This window comes from Lissotriton vulgaris, chromosome 3_1 (genome assembly GCF_964263255.1).
Source record: "Lissotriton vulgaris chromosome 3_1, aLisVul1.2, whole genome shotgun sequence".
In the NCBI taxonomy this organism is placed as follows: Eukaryota; Metazoa; Chordata; class Amphibia; order Caudata; family Salamandridae; genus Lissotriton; species Lissotriton vulgaris.
In genome coordinates, this window is record NC_141689.1 from 968570113 (window position 1) to 968594984 (window position 24872).

Here is a 24872-nt window from a genome sequence, read left to right on the forward strand (position 1 = left end):
AACGTGTAAATTTCATAAGGAGACTGCTAAGTTTAGTGCACAACGGTTATACATTTAATCTATTATTCGTAAAAATAAGCAAATCATTTTATTTGATGTTATCTGTCAAGTGAGACTGAAATTTAAAGTTCCTCAGAATACCAGTTGCTAAATGGCTGGATTGTTCTTGTTGCACAAATTCGGTTTATTGTGGGAGTATTCTATTAAGACTGACATTAGATCGTTCCTGTGTATTTACTGCTCTTGGACTGAAAAGGCTAAAAATGCCCATGACACCAAAGAACACCATGAAACGACAGATAGAAGTTACTTATGTTTAATGCTTAAAATTCTGAATGCACAAAACAATTATCTACTTTTATAGAAGTACCAGTGGTCAATACAATGCATTAGAACTATGTACAAGGACACAGTTTAGTATAAAAATCATTCTACACTGTAGAGTATTACGAAACTGTTAAGGACATCAAACACAAAGCACTTAAGACACCATTTTCGCTACCACATCTGGAACTCCAATAAAACAGTCCATCTCAGCTTGCAGCATGAAACCATTGCTATTACGAAATTTAGTAAATAGTCTGGTCTACTTATACAATAAGGATTATCTACACAGTTTCTTAAGATTTTGATCCATAGCAGCAAAGGCACTGTACATCAGCAGATCCACAGACGTCAGACTTTTTTAAACATTTGGAAAAAACTGACCAACAGCAAAGGCTTTAAAAAAAACGGGGGTAAAGGAAATGGAAAAAAGCACTGTTTCTGGGACATAGACTCAGATCCATTTGTGATTTTAGAGGGAGCATATAGGAAAGAAAAAGTTTCCAGAAAGAGGTTTCGTTCTCATCTGCACTGAATTTTAGCTCAAGTTTGGAGGGGACAACCAACTTTTCGGTGCAGATGCAAAAGCATGAACAGGCAATGTCTTCTTGTACGCAGGTACAGACTCAAAGATGACGTAATCTTCCCAGTAGAAATGAAAGGCGGTAAATTTGTTGAAGAGGGATATGCCAAATCCAGGAGCACTATACGAACTTTAGTCTGCAAGGCAATAAGAAAAATTCTTTTAGTTCGTTACACTAGGAGGAGAGACAAAACTGTGGTTATAGTGAGTACAATTGAGAGCATCATGAAATATATCTTCACTATGTTAATAAAATGTTAGCTGGGAAAGGTTGGCAAAACTCTGGGTGCGAAGCCAGTTTTGAAAAGCAGCACAGAAGTAAAAATATGGATTTATATTAGTCACTTGAGCTCCTCTACAGCTACCATCACACCGAAATGGTCAACAATCACCACATGTGCTGTCACAACTGTACCATTTTGGCCAGATGCAACGTAGACAAATGAGACAAATTTGTACCAGAAATGCATTATTGGTTAAATGTTGCCACCTTCAGGGCAGGATTTAAACACACCTTCAGGAGCACCTGCATGTAAAAGTCCTGCATATTCGAGATAAAATATCACCCTACCATTGACAGCGCTTCTAAAAGCTTATGTAATTATGTAAAAGAAAGTGTAAACATTTACTTTGACAATCCTTTGTCAGTGCTGGGACTCCACTCTTTTCATTATTAACAATTATAAATTGATAATGACTTATGATTGATTTGTCCTTCAAGCAAATGCATCACACTCCTATCGCTACACTGTTGAGAAATCTTGATGGTTGGGTCATGCCGGTTCAAAAAAAGGAAAGCTCTTGAGCAAAAGGACTGCTCAGTATAGAAAGGCATCACCATACCGCCACAAAAAAAGCAATCAAGAAAGTAACCTAGTGAAAAACAAGCATTGGCAAAGCCAATAGTGTCTTTATAAGGCAAGTGTGGAGCAGTTGGCTTCACTGATGTTTGTCTGTAAGCTATTGTTTACAAAAAAGAAGTAGAAGAAATAAAAAACAGCAAACATCTTATGGTATCTCAAAACAATGTCGATTTAAATTTTTATAAATGGCATTGTTTATTTTTAAAATGCCTTTAACTCAGAAAACTCTAAATAGAATTAAAAAAGATTATGGAAGAAACGCTTGCCAAGGTCTAATTTACTTTCTGCAGGAATCGGCCATTTCCTCTTCTGCAGTAGCCCTGGGAGCAGATTTATGGTCCTCCACGAGAAATGTCATGCTAAGTACAACTTCTGCCTCAGGCACCAGCTGAATGAGTATAGAAGTTGGCCCTTCCCCTAGCACCATAAAAGCCTTTGTTTGCCAAAGCTTGTTCTTTTATGCAATACGTGGAATGCAGGAGATAAAAACACAATCAACCCTAAAAGTCTGCTCTTCAGCCATACCTCAGCAAAAATATTGCTGTTGTGGTTTTACAGACAAGCTAAGAGGAGTGGGGAATACCAGCACAGGCTGATGTTTGATGGATGAAGCAGCTAACAAGTTTGAGAGCTAAAAAACGCAAGCACTCTCATGGAGTGCTGAACGAAAAATAAACAAATCAGTAACTTAATTGTAGTCAGTGCAAGGATAGAAGTCAAACAATCAAAAGTGTGATAGAGGCTATGCTCCAGGGGAGGACTATAAAAGCAAGCAAATGAGAATCACAATATAGCTAATCAATGGTAAGCAATGGGAGTTAAGCACACTGAGCTCACAACAGGCTTTTCACATGATTCAGCCTAACTAGTCCTGTTCAAGATACTTTATACGTTGTCAAACTGGGCAATACAACATTTTGTTTTGTTCGGACAATAATAAATCAGGTAGTTAGAACCTGCATATTAGTGCATGCAAACAGGTAGCCATCACATTAAGTCTGAATAAAAGGAAACGCACCTTCATTTCCACGGCAGGGGAAGACAGCTTTATTAAGTCAGTTCATTGTTAGAAAGTCTTCTTTAAACAAAATAAATATATTACAACTATATTACACAATTAAAAGGTTCAGAGTCCATTGGTGCGGATGCTTCTTCCAAGAAAATGATCTGACAACGTTGCTGTGACAAGGTCTGAAGGCAAGCAATGAGAATCCAATTGCAGGTTTGGTGGAAGGAAAAATAATCTCCATTTCTGGGAGAATGAGCATCTATAGTCAATGTTTTTCAACAAAAAAAATGTACAGAAAAAGTGCAACTAGTAGGAGTCTTGTTTGTACAAAGAGTTCTCAATAAATAACTTCATAAACTGTAGCTTTCTTGTCGCCGGACCCAGTGACTATGTATTTATCATCCACCGAGATGTCACAACTGAGCACAGACGAAGACTCTTTGGACTAAAGGAAACAAAAAGAGAGCATCCATTACAATAAAGGATTTTATTTTAGCTACAACATAAAGTGATATTTGACAGTCGACCATGCATCAACAGCACACTGGAAACTGCTTGCACTTGTGAGAAAGGGAAAACAGCCAGATGAATTGACTGCTAAAATCAGCTTACTAAAAAATTGTTGAAATAAGGCGCATTTCAATATCCAACATTAAAACACGCTGTGACCTTGATTTTCAACAAAATAACATTGGGATACTTCGGCTATTCTTAACAAATTCCACCAGATGTCAGTTAAACAAAAGAATAGGAACATTTATTATTTTTAGAGAGCAGAAATTTTGTGAAATAGTGGTAAAGACAACAAAAGTGTGCCTCTTATCCTTGTAATATATTTTACCATTGTGTAACTTCAGTGATGACCCAGAACATATTTTAAACTTATTAACTTCCAAGAAAAAAATAATTAAATAAAACCAAAAGATAAATTTAAAAAGGAGAAAGGTCTGATAAGGGAACATATAAATAAAGATGGAATTTTTTTATTTTTATGACATCTCATGAAAAATATATGGGTAGCAGTGAGAATAAAGAAAGCAATATTATAATACAAATAGCATTTATAACACTCACTAGAAATAAATCAATTACTCAATTCCTAAACGGCACATAAAACACCAGTTCGAATAGTAATACAAACAGATAATAGGTTTGCAATACGCAGTTTTTAGCATGCAGAGCCTTTACCACGCACATTTTTACCACGCATGGAAAATCTATTTAAGGTACGTATAAATATATGTGTGTGTATACACATGCAGACACATTTAAGGTTTTGGGTTTAGGATTGGATAGAGGTTTAGAGTGCGTAGGGGTTTAGGGATGGGTAGGGGTATAGGGTGGTAAAGGTATTTTAGGGTTTATGGTGGGTAAGGGTATTGGGTGATAAGGGTGTTATTAGGGTTTTAGGTTGGGTAGGGGTATTGGTGGTAAATGTTTTTAGGGTTTAGAGGTTGAAAAGGGTATTGGGTGGTAAGGGTATTTTTAGGGTTTAGGGGAGGGTGAGTGTATTGGACAGTCAGGGTAATTAAAAAAGTGGGGTTTGGGGGGTCTCTTCCTAAATATATATATATATATAAAAATATATATATATTTATATTTATTTTCTGTTTATTTTATAATAAGAAAATATATATACATTATACACACATTTAAGGAAAGTATAATTAAGCTAAGCGTTTTATATATATGTATACTTACCTTAAATAGACTTTCCATGCGTGTTAAAGGAATGCATGGAAACGGCATATGCATGATAAAAAGTTGTGTGGTAAAAAATGTGTGGTAATTGGCTGTGTTATCATACAACCCTTTGTGATGAGATTCGCATTGTGTTGTGTGACGGAAGGCTAATAACCTTTCCACGTATGCAGTAAACTAATTACATTTTTATTTATTTATATACTCTACTGTTCTTCAGCACTGAAGCGGACAGTATCATGTAACTACAGAATAGTCTCAAGCTTCAAATCTAATATCATAGATAAGTAATTTTTTGCAGTATGAATCTATTCAAGATTCCCATGCTGTGTATGAATCATGTGGCAGAATTACACCTATTGAAGTAGACTTGAAGTACAAATAGAACCAAACTAAAGCTTTAATGCTGTTTGTCACACTGCTAGTTTCGGTCTTGGCTAGACATCCATACTGAAATGTTTCTTAAAAGTGTAGATCATGCTGCGGCTCTACAAATGTCAAACAATTCATGATCTCAGCCAAACACTATTAAGACAAGTCTAGCCAACCTAGCAAAGCTTCAAAAAATGACCAGTGTCATAAGTAACTGACCCAGTACAGACTTTTCATTTGAATTATGGTACTTTTAGTCCTCTTTATCACATTATAGACTAAGGACCACAGGTAGTAAAAAGTAAAGAAAAAAGCTGGACTGGATGAACTTTTCGCACATGACTTGGGAAACCTGAGAGATATGCATCAAGTGAATGAGGGTAGGGAGTCACTAGATGCGTTGTTCTTTTTTGGCCCAGGCAAGCTTTTCCATGGTAGAGATTTTGTGTCACAATCTTCCTTTGCTACCTCCTAGACATGCTTGTACGTTTCCTCTTTGATGTCCAAGCAAATGAACCTACAATAAGCAAACCTGTGACTGCAGACAAGAAGTGGAGAAGCTATTTTCAGGGTTGGGACAATTCTGCAACAACTCATTTAGAAACAATATATTAAATAAACATGTTTGAAGTTAAATCCTACTTCTCACCTTACATATCTGTGTAAGGGGGCAGGACCAACAGACTGGTATGAAGGAGGCATATCTCCTGCACAGCCACCAGAATCTATCCAAGATATTATATTACAAGAATGTCAGCTGGTCAAGTGCACGTTAGCACCTTCTGAGGATTTTAAAGCGGAACTCAGCATATTCGCTCTTAAAGAACAAACAAGCTAACATAATTGTCCGATTTCCTTTCAAAGAGTTCTACCAATGAGTTTCTAATTAATTACCTTCAGTTTAGCAGCAACAATGGTCAAAGGGACATTATGTGCTTTGTATGACCTGGACTTAATGATTACACCCAGTCTGCCTTTTCTGAAAAACGATTTTAAGGAATTACGTTTTCTCACAAGTTTAACACCCCACCAGGGGTCTTCTAGTTCACCCTTTAAAAGGGGACAGAGGAAGTGTTGATAAAAAATGCATCAAGTCTTCTGGAAGGTGTTCTGTGAGGGGGTTAATAAATAAGAGCTATCCCTACATAGAGTAGGTGCTCCTCAAGACCAAGGTTTGCCAGTGTTCAAATCTGCCGCTGTCTCGAGTAAGAAAGTAATTGAAGTATTCAAGAGAGCAGGAAGGTAAAGGTAGAGTACACCCATTAGATCAGTTTCTTTGTAGAAAGTTAAAAGAGGTATTATGAAAATTATGCACTTCTATGTACCTTAGGATGCTTGCCACTAAACAGTACCATGTGTGCCCTATCTTGTCAGAATACAAATTTCCACTTCAATATAATCGTACAAACTGTTAACATATACATATATGACATAGATGATCAGAATAGTTGTATAAAGTTAGTAATCCACATGTAAGAGTGTTCTATGTGATGGATGACCTTATTGTTGAGAAGAAGTATTGCATCATCATGATAGACTGCATAAGGGTGCAGACCAGATACGGAACAAATCAGAGCCACACGAGACAGTGGAGGGAAAGCAGTACGGATACTTGCTTGATCTATCAGTTGTTTAAGATACGGTCAACAACAAAATATTAGTGGACATTTAGTAGAAATTGGTATTGGCTAAAAAAGCTCAGACCCCACTCGGCTCCTTTCTCAAGGAGAGGAAACAAACTACGGTTTGGATCCTTTGCTTCCTACTCTTTCTCTTTACCATGTGGAGTGCACAGGACTCTCTACTTAGTCCAACATTATTTAACATATGTGTCAGATCTTTGGCTATTCTTGTGAAATCTTTTGGATTCTCCCTCACGTCATACGTGGATGACAGCCAAATAGTGGTATCTCAGACCAAAAGCAATGATAACTCTAGCACTAGATTCAATAGCTGTGTGACCTTAATGATTGGATGAGCTCAAATTGCTTTAAGCTAAACACGGGAAAGACCGAGGACGTCCTCTTCGGTAGATATACCTCTTTTTGGTCTTTTAGTTGGTGGCCACAAGAAATGGGCACTCTTGTAAAAGTCCCAGTTGACAAAGTGAAAATTTTGGAATCCAAGTTGACAATAAACTCGCCTACGGCGACCATGTAAAAGCAGTAATCTCTTCTGCTTTTTACACCGTTTAAGTGGTGAAGAAAATATTATTTTATCTCCCAGAGGAGCTACCGAAATGAGTTGTTTGCAGCCTTATCTGGTCTAAACTTGACTTCTGTAATGGTCTCTATCCGAATATTAAAAAACAATTCCTTAACAAACTCCAAGTCATGCAGAATACTGCTGTCCGCATGCTTCTAGGTCTTCCTAAAAATCTTTCCACAGACAAGCGCGCAGCAAACTCTACTGGCTACCGATCTGTCAAAAAATCTCCCTCAAAGCCCTGGTCTTCACCCATAGGGCTCTTTATGGGAAAGGCCTAGAATACCTTCATCAAGGCTTTAAATAATACTGCCCTTCCAGACAATTATGCTCGGGAGTGAAAGAAATCTGATAATCCCCAGCTACAGCCTTGTTTCCTGGGGAGGGTGAGGCTTCATCCATACTGCCTAGAAACTTTGGACCTCTCAACCAGCTTACATTAAATCTATTCCTGGTCACTTGCCTTTCAGAAAGGCTATAAAAACCTGGCTTTTCAACAACTAGCGTTGCCACATTTTCATTAATCTGACAGCCTACTTAGTGTTGAAGCAGCGTCAAGATACCCTTGAGTAAATGTTGCGCTTAACAAATATACTATAACATAACATCCTTCCTCTTGGTCCATTCACCAAAGATCTAGGAAAGGCCACTTTTCCAATCCTGCACTTGCAAATTGGCACATTAAGTAAATGGCAGTAAAAATGTAAGAAAGACTACCTGAAATATACTGGCTCCATAAGGTGTTCGCCAAGCATTAAGAAGATTATCTTTTCCGGTGCTCACAAACCATTTGCCTGAAACAAAGTGCATATATTAGTAAAACAAAAACACAAACTCTGACAGACTTGATTAATGAATATACTATGTTTATATAAATACTACATTGAAAAAAGTCTTTACAGTTACAAAATTAAAACACCTAAGAATTAAGGACAAACAAATATGGTCTTCATTGGTTGATCCCATTGATACAGCAGCAGTAAAAGACATTATCCAACACTAGTGGTCAAAATGAATGTGCCATTTCCTAATGAGCAAAAGAGTCAATGTCACTTCCAGCAAAAATGGGGCACATAAAATGGTATCAAAGAAATAAAACAAACAGGTTGCTTACTTGTAACAATACTTTAGTTGAATTTTTTTTGTTTAGTGTGTTGACTATAGGCCAAGTTAATGAGACATGAGGATGTTGATCGCAAGTCCACAATTCCCCACTATGTACCAACATCTTCAGATATTATGGTCCCACTGTGTTGTGCGAGGGTAGGTCAATACCTTTCCTAAGTATGTAGAAATCACAACTTTGGATACTACTTAATTTTTTATTTGTTTGTGTGCACTACTGGACTACCTACTACCCCTGTGATGCAGACAGAGCATGTAATGTGACATGAGAATTGTCTCAAGTTTCAGATCCAATATCGTAGGTAACTTGCTTCTTTTGCAATGTTAGGCTATTTAAAGGTCCCATGCTGTGCATTAATTATGTAGTAGCTGTCCACCTGTGGAAGTGGGCATAAAGTACAAATAGAAGCAAACTAATGTTTTAATCCCGTTTGTCCCACTGCTACTTTCTTTCTTGGCTAAACATCCACAATGTGGTATCATAAAAGTGTATTTACATGTTGCCACTCTACAAATGTCACCAAAATAAACATTTCCAATTAGATTCAGTTATGGACCTGTCTTCTTAATAAAATGAGCTCTTGGCGTTGTGTGTAACATCTTCCTCACCAAAGGCTAACATTACTAAATGTTTTTCATGAGCTGGCAATAGTTCCCTTGGTCACAGATTTCCCCATGATCTGAAGAACAGGACACACAAAAAGGTGGAATTTGCTATTTGAGCATTAATTATTTATAGTATTTAGCATTCCATCCATCACTTATGTATACATCAGGTCAAAGTAATGGGGGGCATCAGCCTCTTGGACTGCAGCAACATATTCTACCTATCTCTCCCATCCAATTGACTGCATGGCTACAAAGACTACAGAATGTGACTATACAATTGGCATGTCCCTGGAGATCTAGTCCCTTCCACTTTTGCAACTGGAAATCATCATATACATGTATTAGTATCCCTGCCACTCTCATATGTGACACTGGGACAGCTGTAACCAAATATGCCATCCAAACAACACTTTCCAATCACTGTATGAAATATCCTGAAAGCGGATTCTCCCTAAAAGTCAGATACAGAGTGTGGAAGGCTACCAAAAGCCAATCATACTCCCCAATATCTGAGATCTTGTGACAGCTACTTACGTGGATTCTTATATTCTGATTCAATCTGACCAACCATGTTTTGCTGCGTTATTCTAGTTGTTGGTCAGTAAAAACATTCAGAAATCATTTAATTTCTTGTTGCACATCAGCTACATTCCATAGCAAGCAGCCACTTCCAACTGTGGAAAAAGTTAGCCTCACTAAAGCAGAAAGTGTTGGTCTTGTGGTACCATCAGACAAACATGCAGATACAAGTGACTACATCTTGCTGCAGCTCAGAACCACTGACCGCATGACAATGAGATATTGGGTTTTATTATTCTCCTCCAACAAGAATGTGGGCATCCTGTATGCCCAGGAAATATTAGTTATTGCATCTTCCCACATGGGTGTGGGCATACTTGATAGGAAGACGATATTTAGTATCTATACACCATCCGATTCACAAATCTGTATTCCACTGAGAATGCCAAAAGAATGTAGTACAAGTTACTGATGCGTTTTGCTGCAAAACAATTAAGTACTAGACAAAAGTTATACAGAACTGAAAATATGTAAAGGGATGAGGACATAACACATGCGAACCTTAGAGCAATGCATTAGAACTTACCACAGTGAGCAAACTTGAGGGACAGCACACAGCTCTCATGAAGGTGTAGTTGATATTTGTCGGGTTTAGTAACATGCAGCACCTCAACATTACTGTTCTCCATCCCTACTGCGAGCCATTCACCAGTTGGACAATATCCAAGTGAAAAGATCTAGAATACAAACAAGATAGAATATGTAAATATTGATCTGGTACCAGACAGATCAGAGTTGAGGTTTGAAATTTTCTACATCTACATATGTGAGCAAAAAAGAGTGCTTACAAGACATCAAGTAAGCATAACTTTATGGATGCCAAAAAACAAACATCCTTCCGAATTTCGAGAAACAAACATCTAATTTACCTTCGGTAACGCTTTTTCTGCTGGATACAGTATCTGACTGGATTCCTCACTTTTGAATTATCCCTTGTGCAGCATTCCACAGAAATTTTTTTCATAGCTCTACCACGTTGATGAGGACGTGACAATGGAACGGCTCTGCTCGCGACTCTCTGTGATGTCATTGGAGCCATAAAAAGACCTAGTCGGTGTGCTAACGTCGGTTCCACCAATTTTTTCTGTGCCTTCGAGGCGGATGGGTAAACAGACAACCTTTCTCAAGTATACAGCGTATACAACATTTCCTCAGGTATATATAATACCATATAAAAAAAGCAAAGAAAACTTGAACTTCTAAATTATAAACATTTCCTAGTGACAAGCATCACAACATTTCGAATAATATTGAAATATAAGAGCTTCATCCCAAAAACCTTTTCGGTATAAGTAGGCAGGCAACAGCAAGGCAGGTCGGTCAGTGAGGAATCCACAGGTAGGTACCGTATTCACCAGAAAAAGCGTTACTGAAGGTAAGTAACTTGTCCTTCTGATGAATACATCTGCCTGTGGATTCCTCACCTTTTGAATTGAATCCCTAAGCAGTCCAGTTCCCAGAGGAGGGTGCCCGCCTTCCTATACCACAAAATCGTGCAGCACAGAACTTACAAAGTGGGCGTCCCTCCTCAGCTCTGGGTCTAAGCAGTAATGCTTTGCAAAAGTGTGGAGGGAAGTCCAAGTTGCCGCCTTGCAGAAGACTTCGCTCTGGTGGAATGAACTTGAATACCGTCAGGAGGCTCCTTCGTGGCCAAGACGTAGCAGATCTTGATGCAGAGGATAATCCACCTGGACAGCACTCGCTTGTGGACAGCCTTGGCCTTCATTTTTCCAACATAACCAATGAAGAGTTAGTCGTCCAGCCTGAAGTCTTTACACCTGTCCAGGTAGAAACTGACAGCCCTCTTAGGGTCCAGATGATGAAGTCTCTCCTCCTCCTCAGAAGGAAGAGGATAGAAAGTGGGTAAAGTGATATATTGTCCTAGGGGTAAGGGAGTGACCACCTTAGGCAGGAAAGCAGCTCTGGTCCTAAGAACCATCTTATCCGCATGAATAGAGGTAAAAGGAGGCTTCGAACTAAGAGCCTGCAGCTCACTAACTCTCCTGGTAGACTTAATTCCAACCAGAAATATTGTCTTAGATGCTAGTAATCTCAAGGGACAACTATGCAGGAGTTCGAAGGGGGACTCCATCAGGAAAGTAGGAACTACATTTAAATCCCACTGTGGCATGATAAATGGAGTGGGAGGAAACCTGTTGGTGAGACCCTTAATGAACATCATGCCTATGGGAGACTTAAATAAAGAGGGTTGGTCTGGTAAGCAAAGAAAGGCTGACAAGGCAGACAAGAAGGCCTTTGCCAGTTGCTACTGCACAACCCTGTTGAGCCAAGGAAAGAGCAAGACTCAGAATATCAGATAAATGGGCCTGCAAAGGATAAATTGATCTCTCTCCACACCATTTAACGAACCAGGACTACTTACCAGAATAAACAGATTTGGCGGAGTGTCTCCTGGCTGATAATAGAACACATCCGGTGGGAGAGAGAAAGAACTCCAGTTGCCCCATCCAATCTCCAGGCATGAAGGTGCAGACTCTGGAGTTGGGGGTGTAGAACCCGCCCCTGTGATGAGAGGAGGTCTACACCTTGAAAGGGAGATGGAGCGGAGGGCGCGATGAGAGGTGAAGTAGATCTGTCTACCACTGTATCTTGGCCAAACCAGAGCGATCATTATGACTTGGGCCTGGTCTTGGCAAACCTTCCTCAGAACCAGAGGGATCAAAGGTATGGGAGGGAACGTGTAAAGAAGCGGAGAGCCCCAATATAACTGAAACGTGTCCCCCAACGCTCCCTGAACCGGATACTGGAGACTGCAGAACAGGCAGTGCACGTTCTTGTGATTGGCAAACAGGTTCAACCGAGGAAACCCCCACATCCTGAAAATCCGGATGAAGATGCCACTCGTGATCGGCTGAGTATTGCCAACTGAGAATGTCTGTATGCACATTCAGCACCCAACCATATCGCAATTACACAAATCTGATGGTCCTGAGCCCAGGACCAGAGTCGCAGAGCCTTTCTGCAGAGACGATACGACCCTACTCCTCCCTGTTTGTTGATGTACCACATTGCAGTAGTTTTCCATCAGGACCTGAACTGACTGACCGCGGAGGGAGGGAAGAAAGGCCTTGAGAGCCAAATGTAGCGCCCGCAATTCTAGATGATTGATGTGAAACAAGCTTTCCACTGGAGACCAAAGGCTCTTGACCTCCAGATCCCCCAGATGAGCTCCCCACCCCAGAGTGGAGTCATCCGTTCTCTCTGTGGCAACCGGAGGAGTTTGAAATGGATTTCCTAGAGACAGGTTACCTGGAACACTCCACCATGACAGCTCCGCTGTAGTGTCTCTGGAAATTCTGAACACCTCCCTGAGATATCCGTTGCGTTGAAACCACTGCCTGCAAAGGCATCACTGGAGTGCTCTCATTTGCCAGCGTGCATGGTTGACCAACAGTATGCAGGAAGCAAACAGACCGAGCAAGCGCAGAACCTTTTGGAACAGCTGCTCCATCTTGAAACATTGGAATCATAGCCTCATGTCTAGAATCCTCAGAGGAGGCGGGAAAGCACAACTCAAGTAGTGTCCAGTACTGCCCCTATAAACAGGTTGCGCTGAGAGGGCACCAGGTGAGATTTGGGTACATCTATCAAAAAACCCAAGTCGAACAACAGCCACGTTGTTAATAGCAGATGACAAAGCACCATCTCTGGCGACATTGCTTTGAACAGCCAGTTGTCCAGATATGGGAAAACAAGAATCCTGACCTCCTGAGATGTGCCGCTTCCACCGCCATCACCTTTGTAAAGACCCGTGGTGCAGATGTAAGACCGAACGGAAGGATGCAAACTGGTAATGTTGAGATTCCGCCGTAAAATGGAGATACTTCCGATGCAACTTCAGGATGGGAATGTGAAAATACATAACCTATAAATCGATCGACACCATCCAGTCTTTCCTGCTGCAGCATCAGAAGAACCTGAGCTAGGGTCAACATCTTGAATTTCTCCTGTTTGAGGTAAAAATTAAAGATCCTGAGGTAGGATTGCCTTCAATCGCAGGTCCTTTTCAGGGATCAGGAAATACCAGGAGTAGCATCCCTGACCACTGTCCTGCTCTGGAACCTCCTGCTTCAGGCGCAACAGATGGTCCTCCGAACCCCAACCCTGATGAGTGGGGAAAGGAGGGGGAAAGTCCCGGAAAGGAAGGGCGTAACCATTTTCTACGAGATCCAAAACCCAGAGATCTGATCTGACAGATTTCCAATTTTGTATAAAATGGGACACTGACCTTCCACATGTACGATGATGGGGGATCTAGAGCTGGCTCCTAGCAGAACCAGTTGGGGGACAGGAGAGGAGGGGACCTGTTGGCAAGCTGAGCCTTGCATGCAACTTCTACCTTTCCTTCTGTACAGTCGATACAGTGGGTTCGCCTGCTGTTGTTGCTGCTGCTGGGCCCAAAATTAAGTAGCCTTTCAAAAGCCGCAAAATCTTCGGTAACCAAAGCCCCCTGGTTGAGACTGCAGGTCTAGTGATCTAGCGGTGGCCCTACTGTCTTTAAAGGACTGTTGCGCTTAAGTCGAGAGCCATCAAAAGGTAAATCCAAATGGGTGGCCTGAAAATCCAGAGAGAAGCAAGAACCTCTCAGCCTGGCATGCCTCCTAGCTGCCACTGAGGAACTTATCACTCTAGCAACAACACCTCTGCAAAGTGGCCCTGGACATTCTCTGGGAGTTTAGGGATTACCTCCCACCCGAATCCATAACTGCATGAATGTGGTGGCCCAACAGGAACATTGCATTTGTTGACTTTAAAGCCATACTGGCTGATGAAAATACCCTTTTAGCCGATTGCTCCATCTTATTTGAATCCCTATCGCCAGGTGTGGACGGACAAGAGCGGGAAGATAATTTCGAAGAGCATGATGCCTGAACCACCAAGCTCTCAGGAGAAGGGTGTGTAGATAAAAAAACCTGGATCTCCATGCAGAACTTTGTACTGCCACACCACTGATCAGGACACAGCTGGGGGCAGACATAGGTTTTTTCCATACTTCTAGTATGGGCTTATGTTAACGCATCATTAAATGGGAGCAGAGGCTCTGTCTCCGATGAAGGAGAATGAAGAACCTCCGTCAGGATGTTTGATTTAATCTCTGCAGTGGGCAACTGCAAGCCCAGAACATCAGCTGCCTTCCTGATGATTGAGAGGTAGGAAGAGACCTCCTGTGAAGGAAGACTCTTAGGAGAAGATAGTTCCCACTCTGGAGACGTATCTAGCCCAGTAGCTTCCTGAAGCCCTTCAAACTCATGCATTGCATTCACTATTCCCCTTCCTCAGCCTCTTCCTGTTGCTCCTGGAATTCTTCCTCCTCCCAAAGCCTCTTTGCCTCCCTTCTTCACCTTATCTTGGGTGTCAGCGGTGCCAGACACGGTGCCGGTGACTTTGGAGCGGGCATCGATGGAGGCCCTTCAGGGATGGTCAGAGGTGCAGCACTAAGTCAAGACAGTGCCAGACCAGAGCCCAGCGGCGCTGGAGAAAAATCCATCCTTCCGTCGTGGGATGGTATCAGCGTTAAGAACCTTAGCGTCGGTAGAGGCTGATTTGGGGTCATCAGCATAAATGGCATGAAAGGTGCCTGGGCATAATGGGGTGGTAAGCCCATGTTGAAAGACAGCGGTCCCATGAGAACCAACAAGCGCACTAGAAGGCTTAGCCGCCCTGGCAAATATTCCATACATTGCGTTTAAGAAATGCGAAGGAGCCGTACCTGGAGCCGAAAAAGGTGGGTACGGATCCGGTTCCACCTGCTCAGGAACAGCGCAAGGTTGTAAGGCTGGATCTGGCTGAGGCGCCGGAGACACCAAAGCCGGAGTGAAGTGCTCGGAGGCATCGCTTTCCAGGGCGTCGGAGAGCCCCTCGGAGTTAGAGAATGAGCTGGAGTGACCTGAGCTTAAGGGGAAGGAGAGTCTTCATCTTTCCTGTGACGCTGTAAAGCTGGGGACCCCCACTTCGGCGACTTGTCCTTAGAAGAGTGATGTCTGGAGCCATGATGCCGCTTCTTCATGTGCTTCCTTGACGACTTCAAAGTGTGCGGCGTCGGTGACTTGGACTTTGATATTGCCCGTCTCCAGTCCCTCTTCTGTTTCTTCGCCTAGCTTCCCTCTCCTTGAGGGCCTTCGGATTCATATGCTGACACGAAGAACATCCCTCAACGTTGTGGTCAGAAGACAGGCACCAAACACAAATCATAATGGGGGTCCGAAATAGACATATGACCCCTGCAGGGTTTAAATCCAGACATTTTCTGAGCAGCCACTGCACTGCTACAATTGCAGACAACTGTAACAATGTTAAATTACTAAGAAATGGAGAGTCTTAGAAAAACCGTTACGCGCCGACAGCCTGCACCTGTAGCTTGGTACTCCCAACAAAATTCAATCCACAGGTGCACGTCAGGACATACACAGCATATTCCGTTCTGCAGTCATAGCTCCCGGAAATTGCCACATCTTGAGCACTGAATGGGGTTCGAAAGTGAGTGGTGTTAATCCCGAATTTACATGCTCTACAGCAAGAACATTTGCGAAATCCACTCGGCGGCTTGAGCCACATACTGTTTGAGGTTGTTTCGGGACTATTTTTGTCTAATTTTCTTCCCATATTGTTAGCTCTCCTGAATGTTAAAGTGGGGCTACTAGATAGTCTTGGACCCAGAACATTATCAGTTTGAAGGATCGGCCAGTTTTTCTTAATTATGGCCCGAAACTTCTTTTCCTCCCTACTGAACGTTGTTATAAGTCTAGGACACTTAGTTTCCTCTACCTTTTCAGTTGTAGTATCTGTTGAATTAGACACCACATTAGGGGGTTCTTGGGTCTCAAATAGGCTTTCTCTAGGTCTTAACTCTGCGTTTTTGATTGCTTTTTGCAATAAATCATTAGAATATCCCCAAACTTTCGATCGTGATAACAAACCATTAAGGCATCTTTCAAACTCAATTTCAGTGCTACAAATGCGCTTTAGTCTTAAAATCTCTCCATAAGGGATGCTGGCAATAAGGTGTTTAGGGTGCAAATTCGTGGCACGGAGGGTTGTATTTCCATATATATTTCAATTATGCTCTGAGACCAGACTTGCCTTTCACCTCAGCAGCAGGCATTGTGATATCAGATCTAGACTATAATAACTTATAATAATCGAGTTCTGATGTCTTATTTATAATGGGCGACTGGGTGCATCATTAGTCACTAATTAGAAATATATATATATCTACCTGCGCTTAAGTCACTTGGTCAAGTGGGAAGCTGTGCAAACATGGTGGCTCAAGGGAGGTTCCTCTTCCATTATGAAATATAAATAAATATAAAACGAGTTTTTTTTGTTTGAATAAAATTATACCTAGCCTGAAAACAAACAAAACATGTCCAAGAAAAATAGGTATCCGCGTGTCATCTAGGTACATGTTTAATTAAAAAAATGATTTACAACTGTAGACCCTGTGAGCTTTTAGAACCAAGGAACATGCTCTTCTTTTCTTAATCACTCATTAGACATGTTGAAGCAGAGAGTCTAAACAAAAACTAAATTGTCAACAAAATAAAATAGAAATATCAAAAGACGTGTGGGAACAAGAATCCCACATGCTGACCAGAAGCTTACAAAATGTATCCATTGGGGGTATGCAAGTCCCATATCCGCAGCGGAGCCTTACAAAACTTAGTTTGAACTCTTCTTTAATCACCTTGATCACGTATGGGATCAAGATCAACACATTTCATCTCGCCTGAGGTATTAAGTATCCAAGCATGATCTGCTTCTGAAACTGGATCCTGCACAGTAGTTCATACAAGAACTGAAACTATCCTTAGAATGGCTCATGAATAAGAACCACAAGGGAGGTTTCAGGGCGGGTCTCTACAAGATCCCATCTTAGCATTCAGTGATTTGAGCAGCAACTGCTCTGAACTGGACAAAGAGTCCTGCACACACAGCACATTAAAATGCTGTACAGGTGCATGACGTCAAGCAGACCAGAATGGCATCGACATGCCACAACCCATTGAAACGTTTGGAGTAGCACCTGAAATGTAGGTAAGCACTGTTTACTGACTGGCTGTAGAAGCTCTATAGTCAGGAAGAAAAACCCTTGCTCCTCATGAAGTTGGCATTTTTTGCTACATTTGTTGACAAATGTAATGATAGTTATAAAGGAAAGTTCGGGATATTTTAGTTGCACATTATGAGGAACCTCAGACAGCCATGAGCTTTATGTTATAGCATCGCTTATCATATCCACCCCCTTAAAATATGTCACTTACTCCACTTCTTTGCACGAACATATCTGCAGTGCAACCATCTCATGCAATAAACACCAGTGTAGAATTAAGACTCATGTCACAAGCCGGCCCTTGCTATAACAATTAATATACTTCCACTAGAACCTATCACTCTTATAAAGTATTTAAGTAATCTAATGAGAAAGGGCAAGGACCACAAAAGCCTGCTCGATTGCTTGACTCCTGCATAAGGTGCAGAACATTATCATTGAGAATTGCAATCAATGCCACAGTACTTCACTACAGCTAAGCACAAATGCAAAACACTTTACACAGTTTATGCAATGCTCTATATATATGTAAGGAGGACTGAGAAGAAACGTATTCCGGACCCACCCGCAGGACAACTTAATAATGCACATCATGTGAATCCAGAAGCGATTCACGCTCCAAACCATAACTCTCTCAAAGAAAACAGCAGCCCTTGCAAAGTGTGAACCACTTAAATGGATATCATCATACTAGACGTTGCTAGCCGTGTGGATTCTAAGCAGCATGTCATGCCTTTTTAACCCAATGATACCCCAACAAACACACACCAAACAAACACACAAAAACAATCAGGACTGAGAACTTTAGGGTGCAACATGTCATCAAAGACTGCAATCAGACATTGGTAACAGCCTCAACAATTAAGCTAAATGCATTAAAAGTCAAAATGGAAGCCTTTAATCAGGTCCAGAGTCAGACATTTGAAATCATAGGGGTTTCAAAGTAAACCACGGAGTTGCGGCAACAAAATGATAATGAAGAAATTGCTAACTGGCTACTCCTAATTCAATTCTTTGGATTGTGCAATGTTGCACAATTTGTATTTCAGCTGTTTGTTTCTCCATGGCTACACTTCACTGTGATGAGGAGTAAATAAGATATTTGTCATTCACACCAACTCCCACATCTGCACAGGATGAACCTGAATGTAACATATGGGATCCTAGATGAGAGCGCTGAAAGGTTTGCTGGTAGGTTAAAATTAATTCCTATAGCTGAAGAAATTATATTTGCCTTATCTGCTATCAGGACCAAAGCTTGCAGATAAAATAGGACAAGCAAACATATCTATTCCATTTGTAGTTGCTGCCATCTGCAGGAAGGCTGCAAGGAGACCATGTAATAGGTCACCGATTTAGCAAACAAGAATTCTGTATTAAGAACACTAGACCATCCTTTTGTGAAGAATAGCAACATACACACCTCTTTGCAGACAGATAAAATAAACTGTTTGACTAAATGTTAGCGTTGAGGCTAATTGCAGGCAGTTGTTTAATTATGGTACTAACATACGAATCTATGATTGATTTGGCCCTGTACGTATTGATACAATGCATTTTTTTATCAACAAAATGGACCCATATTAAGAAACTGTAAAGACAAATTCTGCCCAAAGTCTGGATAACTCACTCCAGTAGAAGTTGGTTGACTGCGCAGGATGGCATATATTTTTGTTAGGTTTTGAACCTATAACACGACTTGAATGTTTCGTCTGTTATATTTAAAACAAAACACCTGTGTTGGTACTATCCCATCTGAGTATGAACACAGCTAGGCAATGGCAAAAATGCACAAAATATTACTATACTTGTGTTGACTATTAGTCAGATATCTCCCACTGTAGTTCTCGTGCTACTAAAAAGTAGTCAAGAAAAATGCACAGACAGACACAACTGGATCAGATGTGTTCAAGACATTGCCACCATTAATTTTTCACAGCATGCGTTCATCTGCGACATGTAAACAACTCCTGTGACATGTAAACAACTGAACAGTCAAAAACCTGCCCATGCAACAAAGTGACGTACCTGTGACGTGAAGTCATGCTGCTGGAGCTGGCGTCCTTCCCTCAGGTCCCAGGATCTCACTGTGTTGTCCAGGCCTCCCGTCCACAGCTTGGTGCCATCGTTTGAAATGTCAATACAACTGGCTCCGTCCGTGTGGCCTTGAAATTGCCTAAACATCAACAAGAAGCAGAGTGAGCATTAACTCAAACAGATATTTGTGTGTCCGCATTACAGAAGCATTACCTGAAACTATATCAGTCGCACATCTGTACTGCTTCTTACTATGCCTGTTTCCTATTTAACTCCCTTTAGCAAGTAATACTGACAATACGAATCAATTTCTGTAACTAGGGAACAGTGCAAGAGTCAGAAATCAAACACTCCAAGGTATTCCTCCCACGTTTTTTATTTAACACTGAAAAGGGGTGCTCCTAATTAAGTGAGGCTAAGCCACTTTCCCGATAGGTCACTTTTAGGAGATTAAAACCAGCAGTACCGACGAGGAGACTAACAATAGTAGATCAGAAAAGATGGAGAGCAGCTGGAGTTGCTCAAAGATAAATGTGAAGCAAGAAGTTGGATTTCACTTGGTGTTTTGAGTCATTACATAATACACTATGCAAGAGCATATTCACACTTGTATGTTTACTTCAACTGTTGTCACTTTAACCCCTTTGGAGCTGCATGAATTCTCCCGCTGTGCAGGATAATAGGTGGGCGGGATTCGGAGGGCCGCTAGCCGTCCTTAGCACACACCCACCGTGAAGTCGGACAGCCGGGGGCCGTCCTGAGCACCGAATAGGTTATTGCTCGATAACACACATCCTAGAACACACTGTATACGAAGAATCATTTTACAACTCATAGGAGTGTTTCAAACCAGTTGTTACTTTGAAAGATACTTTGCTGTTGTACTACTTTGGCAGCCTCCTGCAGCATGGTGAATAAATCCAGACTAGAAGCTAAGTTATTACATTTATACCAAAAACAGAGATGCAACAGAAACAGTTAAAGAAGATCACAATTAATGTTAAACAGATGCTCGTGGGTCTTGATTATTGATGAAGTATTTTTCTTTATTAATAATTTTCAAAATAGCACACCAAACATGTTTCACCTTACAAAGGCTTCATCAGGGTAAGCGATCTGAACCACTGGGAAACAGAAGAATCTTCTTAACGTAACATAAAAGGTGTTGTAGTCTGAAAACGTGTGTGATTCAAAATTAACTACAGCTTACAACACCTTTTATCTTGCGCTAAGAAGATGCTTGCGTTTCCCAGTTATTTAGATCTCTTGCTCCAATGAAGCCTTTGCAAGGTGAAACTAATTGGCTTCGCTATTCTGGACACAGAGCCAATGAGTCACAAATATATGACAAATGGGAGGAGGAACTGGCGAGGGATATAGATGAAGTGCACACGGCTATGTAGCAAAAGGTGGTGATGGCTTTCATTTTCACCAAATACAAGGAGAGTGTATTCAAGGTGTTCACTAGGTGGTATCTGACTCTGGTTAGACTCAAAGCTATTTTCAGAACCACTGATATGTGCTGGAGAGACTATCAGCGGAGGGACCCACTAGCCCACAGTTGGTGGTCCTGTCTACAGGCTCAATCTTACAAGAATCTCCTATACGATCCTATAGTGCGCTCCTGTTGGGCCATGTGGGGGAAGATAGGGTGTACCCTATGCATTATCCGATGGGGCAACTAATCACACAATTTCTCTTAGCGGGTACATTAACCTAATGCCATTGCTGGAAGTAGACCGGCTCACCCACACCGGGTTGTAATGTTCCAAGGTCTGGCACATTTACAACATGGAAAAATGTACTGCATTATTGGCAGATAAACTGACCAAATTTGAAAAGACCTGGAAGCCATTTATGACTTATATTAGAACTTAGACTGGGGGCTGAGGAATGTCATGACATGTTCCTGATTTCGTAAGGAAGACTGGTTTCACAGAATGTCTGGCTCTTTGAAGAGGACACCACGAATCCTGAAGACATACTTGCCACCTGACACCTTGTGGTCCCCCTGCCAAATTACTGAGGTGCCCTTTATGTCATTCCCTCATGTAGTGTTCACCCCTGTGCCATTGCACGTCCTCCATGCATGTGTCCTCCCACATTTGCTTTCCTCTATTTGTCCAATCCCAATGCAATGCACTAATGTTAGGTTTGTATAGTAATGGGTTTCAAAATTAAATGTGAAAAAAGTTATATATACATACTTTATAGTTCTTATGAAATATACTACAACAAAAACGTTAGAAGGAGAAACAGCCTAGAAATTAAATATTATGTGCCTTATAATGCTAAATTTGAACCCCAGGCTTCGTTGAGATACTCACACATTACACCAGTAATGCTTGCTTAGTGGTAACTGAGGGATTCTTGTGATATTCAAAGGCACACAGAATGATTAGATTTCAAGTTAGTGAGGCCTTTACCTGCAGAAGTTCAAAGTGTGGATTAAGCCTGTCTGTCTCCTAGGAGATTCTGAACAGGAAAAGCAGCTCCCCGGCTCCCCTCGAGGCCAGCAGACCCAGGACTGGGAATTGGCTAATCAACTACCAGGCAACTCTGAGCCGTCCCCTCACACTTGCCCAGGCCCCTTAAGGCCTTGCTGGGTGCACCCCAAATCATTCTCCTCCATCTTGTGAGTTGCAGCCTCCCTGTGCCCCAGATTGCAGTGAGCAGAGTCCAGGAAGTGGTAAGGAGGCAGACTAGTGCTGTTTCTTCCCCAAAACAAAAGTTTAAAAAAAAAACGATTTTCCCTTTCTGTGATTACTGTCTTTGCCTGTGGTTGTTACAGTTTAAAATTTCAGTGTTCACCTGCCTGTGGTTGGATATTTTATCACCAGTTTTGTGTTTTAAACTTGTGCTTTTTCCTGCCCATGATTGCTTCCATTTAACATGTTGAATTGTGAGATTTGCAGTCCAATCTCTGTAGTTTTTCCCTCTCATTGCTGATGACTATTCAGTTTTCCCTTCAAATGTCTACCTTGCTCTGTGTTAAGACCTGTATGTTAAAACAGTGCACCCCCAGCCACCATTTTGTGTTCACAAGCCAGTGAAACCAACGGCCCCCCATACCCCCCCTCCCCCCAGCAACAGGGATATTCTACTTCAGAGGGTGCTTCTGTGAGCTGTTTAAACTGCGTTTACTCCCTCTACTGGCCAAAACTAAGTGCACAGTCCCTAGTAAAGTTTTATTCAAACAGTATGGTTAGATTTCAAGTTCGTGAGGCCTTTACCTGCAGAAATCCAAAGTGTGGATTGAGCTGGTCTGTCTCCTAGGAGATTCTTAACAGGAAAAGCAGCTTCCAACTCCCTGGCCAGCACACCTTGTCTGTGGTCGCTAGAACCTTATATGGTCTGCTAGTGGTTGGTACATGTATACACTGATTGGTGGTTGTATCTGATGTTTCTATTGGATTAGGGTTAGTGTCCTCATTGGTTGGGTATTTGAGTGTTCTGATTGGTTTCTGGGTCTGTGATTCAATCAATGTAGGGTTGGGGCTAGGGCTAGGATTAGGATTAGGATTAGGATTTCTATTGGAAGTAGGGACTAGGGTGTCCTGTGTTATTGGTTGTTGGGACTAGGGCTAGACCTTTATTTGGAAGTAGCGATTAGAGCTTCTGGTGTGATTGGTTGCTGGACTGGTTGTGGGACTAAGATTAGGGTTAGGCTTTCTATTGGAAGTAGGGACAAGGGCTTCCAGTGCCATTGGGTGCTTGGACTTGGGGTGGTACTACTGGTAGGGCTGGGGCCTCTATTTGACGTAGAGATCAGTGTTTATGAACCGATTGGGTGTTTGGACTAGGGCTAAGATTGGCTGTAAGGTCCCGGTCTCCTATTGGTTCTAGATTTTTAGGGCTAATGTTGTGATTGGATAGTGTTAGGGCTAGGGTTCACATTGGCTGACGGGGTCACCTGATTACTAGGGCTATAAAAGGCCAGGGTTAGGGCGTCTCAGCCCGGGCGTCGAGGCTAAGGGTGGAGAGGACAAGGGTGGAGAGGACAAGGGCAGTTGCCTGTTTCAGCCTGTTAAGGGCGGAGAGGATAAGGGCAGTTGCCTGTTTGAGCCTGTTAAGGGCGGAGAGGACAAGGGCACTTGTCTGTTTGAGCCTGTTCGAGACTGGCCAGGTCCAGGGCGACAAATGCTGCCCAATATACATACCTCCTTTATGCATCTATATACTTTCAATGTTCTTACGGATCCATATATTTATCACTTTCTTCTAATTTAGCATTTCCAATGCACTTCCGCATTTCTCAGCCTATACTTCGCTCAATATATCCTCAACATCCACCTCTCTCAACCCCAAACACCATACCACTACTATGATCCCTAAAGTAACCCTTTCTAGACTCTCTCCTACTCTACCCCTCCTTGCATAATCTTACACCTCTTTTATTATACCGATCACCCAAAACAAACCTTTCTAAATTCTTCCCTCTTTTCTACCCCCAACCCTTCTCAATCCAAATAACTGACTAACATATCCACCACTAAAATTACTTTTATGTTTCACCATACTAATTCAACACTAATCCTGATGGGTTCCAGAGTAGCGTACTATTTGCGCTTCAAATCCAATCAGGGGTAGCAAGCGCTATATAAATACAAACCTCTTTCCCGTCACTATCCCACCACCTACCCTTCTCTACCCAAATAACTGAATAACATATTCACTACTCAAATGACTTCATATTTTACTATAATAATTTTCAACACTAATCCTTTATGTGTTCCGGAGTGGCGTGCTACTCGCCAGAAAAGTGCTTCAATATCTATCAGGGGTAACAAGTGCTATATGAATGCAAACCTTTCATCCCCTTTTATCCCTCCGCTATCCTTCTCACTCCAAATAACTGACTAATATCCACCACTGAAATTACTTTCATATTTCACCATAATAATTCACCACTAATCCTTTATGGGCTTCCTGAATAGCGTGCTTCAACACCCTATCAAGGGTAAAACGCGCTATAAAAAAAAAAACCTTTTTTCCTCCTCCACCTTTCTGCTATCATTCCAAATCCAAATAACTGACTAACCTATCCACCACTTAAAATGTACTTGCATGTTGCACTATACTAATTCAACACTAATCCTCTATGAATCCCGGAGTAGCGTGCTACCCGCCGAAAAAGCGCTTTGACTCCTCGTCAAGGGTAGTGCTATATAAATGCAATTACAATACAGTAGAAGGCAATGTAGCTGCAAAGTTGAAGAACGTGTGCTTCAACAGTACATTTCATAAATGAAGCACTATCCAAAAGAGTTGGAACCTGTAAGGAGTGCACACATTATGGCACTGAGAATCTGAACACTGTAGGGAGGCAGTGCTGGAAAAAACTATGCCACAGAGGAGCTACCTTTGATCAATCAGTTTTAAAACTGTAGAAAG

The 24872-nt window shown here is 41.6% G+C and overlaps 1 protein-coding gene across 4 annotated transcripts in view; it reads right to left on the reverse strand.

The window, feature by feature from the left end:
- Positions 1 to 300: 300 nt before the first annotated feature.
- The window catches only part of LOC147727275 (transducin-like enhancer protein 4), a 263396-nt gene continuing 238824 nt past the window's right edge, over positions 301 to 24872 (reverse strand). For all 4 annotated transcript variants that reach the window (XM_086961337.1, XM_086961336.1, XM_086961335.1 and 1 more), the window contains 5 exons: positions 19470 to 19617; positions 9897 to 10047; positions 7775 to 7851; positions 2789 to 3224; positions 301 to 1044 (listed from right to left, as the gene is read on the reverse strand). In XM_086961337.1, coding sequence (XP_086817463.1) covers positions 3117 to 3224; positions 7775 to 7851; positions 9897 to 10047; positions 19470 to 19617 — 484 coding nt within the window. In that variant the 3' untranslated portion in view covers positions 301 to 1044; positions 2789 to 3116. The remainder of the gene's footprint in view (positions 1045 to 2788; positions 3225 to 7774; positions 7852 to 9896; positions 10048 to 19469; positions 19618 to 24872) is intronic.